Source organism: Mirounga angustirostris, unplaced genomic scaffold (assembly GCF_029215605.1).
Source record: "Mirounga angustirostris isolate CCGP_5_RB_7025 unplaced genomic scaffold, mMirAng1.0.hap1 SCAF_3, whole genome shotgun sequence".
NCBI lineage: Eukaryota > Metazoa > Chordata > Mammalia > Carnivora > Phocidae > Mirounga > Mirounga angustirostris.
The window spans coordinates 61,488,762-61,490,965 of NW_026991711.1; the positions used below are offsets into that span (position 1 = coordinate 61,488,762).

The window sequence follows — 2,204 nt, forward strand, 5'->3', positions numbered from 1 at the left end:
AGACAGCTGGGTAGAACTTCATTTGGTGCTACTGCTCCAGGGTAGTTCTTGCTAAGGGGCACAATTTTTCCTTTACAGCACCATGATCGTGTTGGAGAGGCAACACATTAGATCACTTTTCTCCTCACTTTTATAGATTACTAGGTTTCCCTACTACTAGGTACAGCGGTTTTATTCGTTACAAGGTGGTTAGCTAGCCAAATATGCCAATGTTCTCATTTAAGAGACACTTGGTATTTTAGTACTTGGTTTTAATACACATCCAGTCTGATTTCATATGGCAATTTGTCTTACTAAAGTCAATGTCTCTAATTCCATAAAAGGCAATGTGAGAAGAATCAGTGACATGTTGTTATTGATGATTAAGATTTTGTTCGCTAGTCAAGGGGGGGGGGTAGGACTTGGCTTCCGGGAAGCTAACAGAGATGCAGGAGAGGGGCTGAGACCAACCTCGGTTGACCTTCCATGCCTGAAACAATGTTTCTTCTTTTCTAGGCTTTATCTTCCAAGAAATGAATTGGATAATCCCCATAAACAAAAAACATGGAAAATTTACCGTCCAGAGTTTGCAGTCGAGGTGTATTTTGATGAAGTCGTAGCTGATACCTGATCAAGTGTAGTTCCCTTTCTAGGACAGAATCATGTTCTTCACAATCCCTGCCACATATTTATGTCTTCTAAACCTACTTCCTTGCTGGTATGCTTATATTTACATTTATGTACATACGTTTTTGAGAAACCTTAAATATATACAAAGTAAAATGTCAGTGGTGCTTTTTATGTTTAAGAGCTTGAAAATAACATTTAAAATGATTCCTCACCATATTGTGTGAGGCTTATTATGTATTTTTGGATAAGTATTCCCTACTTTCACATTTGTAATTTCAGATTAGAAAGGTCATTTCTATTTTCTTCCTCTACTTGATTTATAAGCTGTTTAATAAACATCAGATTGGCACCAAAGCCTGTTTTAAGCCCAGAGAACTGCTTCCCACTGGTGCTTGTGTTCAAGCTTCATCACACACACTGTCCTGGGGGAGGACAAGAGAATCTTAGTAAACATAAGCAGACATTACTGTAGATTCTTTTTTTGTAGCATCACAGTGAAGTCAAAGGAAATGTCTGCCTAGAGAAATCTAGATTATTTAAAAATCCAACCCTCTCCCCTCCCTGACCCTGCTCCCAGCCAAATTCATTTAAATGTAGGAAACTCTGTGAAGAAAGATCATCTTTTCATTATAAACACTGGTTAGTCCTATGTCCATAGGGAATCCTATTCTCTTTGGTGCTGGATGCTATTTTGTTCTAAGTACCTTCACGTCATTGTATCTTACTTGTCCTTACTTATGGACATGGCCTGGATACAGGTGCTCTTTTCGCCTCCAAATAGCCCTCAAAGGGTCCCAGCTGCCAGTGCAACAGCCCACCTAAAGGCTTTTTAGGAAAAGATCGGACTACATTACTTGCTGTAATCTGTGTTACAGGAACACGTGTTGTGGCAGAACAGCATGTACTGTTCCCTTGAAAATGCACGCAGCCGTAAGTCACAGAGCTTAGGCGCAGACCAGGTGGCAGGCTTAGGTATGGGGGGCGGGGGGATACTTAGCTGGCAATAAGGAAGGAAGGAAACCCCAATTTTTAAGACTTGCTTTTTAAAAGAAGACTGTAGTTAAGGTTTCTCTTCCCTAACCCTCCACGATGCATCAAAATTCCTGGCCATTATGAGTTTCCACCCTTGTGCTTTTTGCTCATATAAAGAGAATTTATGGGGGCTGCCTCCTTAGAACCTGATGTAAATACTTCCTTGAACAACTTGAGAATTTTACATCATAATACATCTGAATGATAGTGGTTTTATCAAATAGAACTGACTACCCTGGAATAGAATTACCCAAAATTTATAGGAAGTTTAACTATTTTTAAAAATAGAATAGCATCCTGCCACATCAGTCTCATCACACGCATAACCAGGCAGAGAATAAAGCTAGCGGGCCAACTTTCACAACTGCAGTGTATATAAAGAACACATACGTTTGTCAGTTAGAGTGAAATTATTTTACATCAGGAATATTGCCGACAAAACACAATCCTCATTGCAGTAAAACCACCACCTTGAAATATTACTCTACATAACTCAAACACTCCTCACAAGAATGGCTCTTAGCATGTAAAGTACTTAAAACAACTCATCATATACTCAAATA

The 2,204-nt window shown here is 39.2% G+C and overlaps 1 protein-coding gene across 1 annotated transcript in view; it reads left to right on the forward strand.

Moving 5' to 3' along the window:
* The window catches only part of LOC123840197 (phosphatidylinositol 3,4,5-trisphosphate 3-phosphatase TPTE2-like), a 113,371-nt gene extending 112,590 nt beyond the window's left edge, over positions 1-781 (forward strand). The window contains exon 17 of the mRNA XM_064586153.1: positions 496-781. Coding sequence (XP_064442223.1) covers positions 496-610 — 115 coding nt within the window. The 3' untranslated portion in view covers positions 611-781. The remainder of the gene's footprint in view (positions 1-495) is intronic.
* The last annotated feature ends 1,423 nt before the right edge of the window (positions 782-2,204 follow it).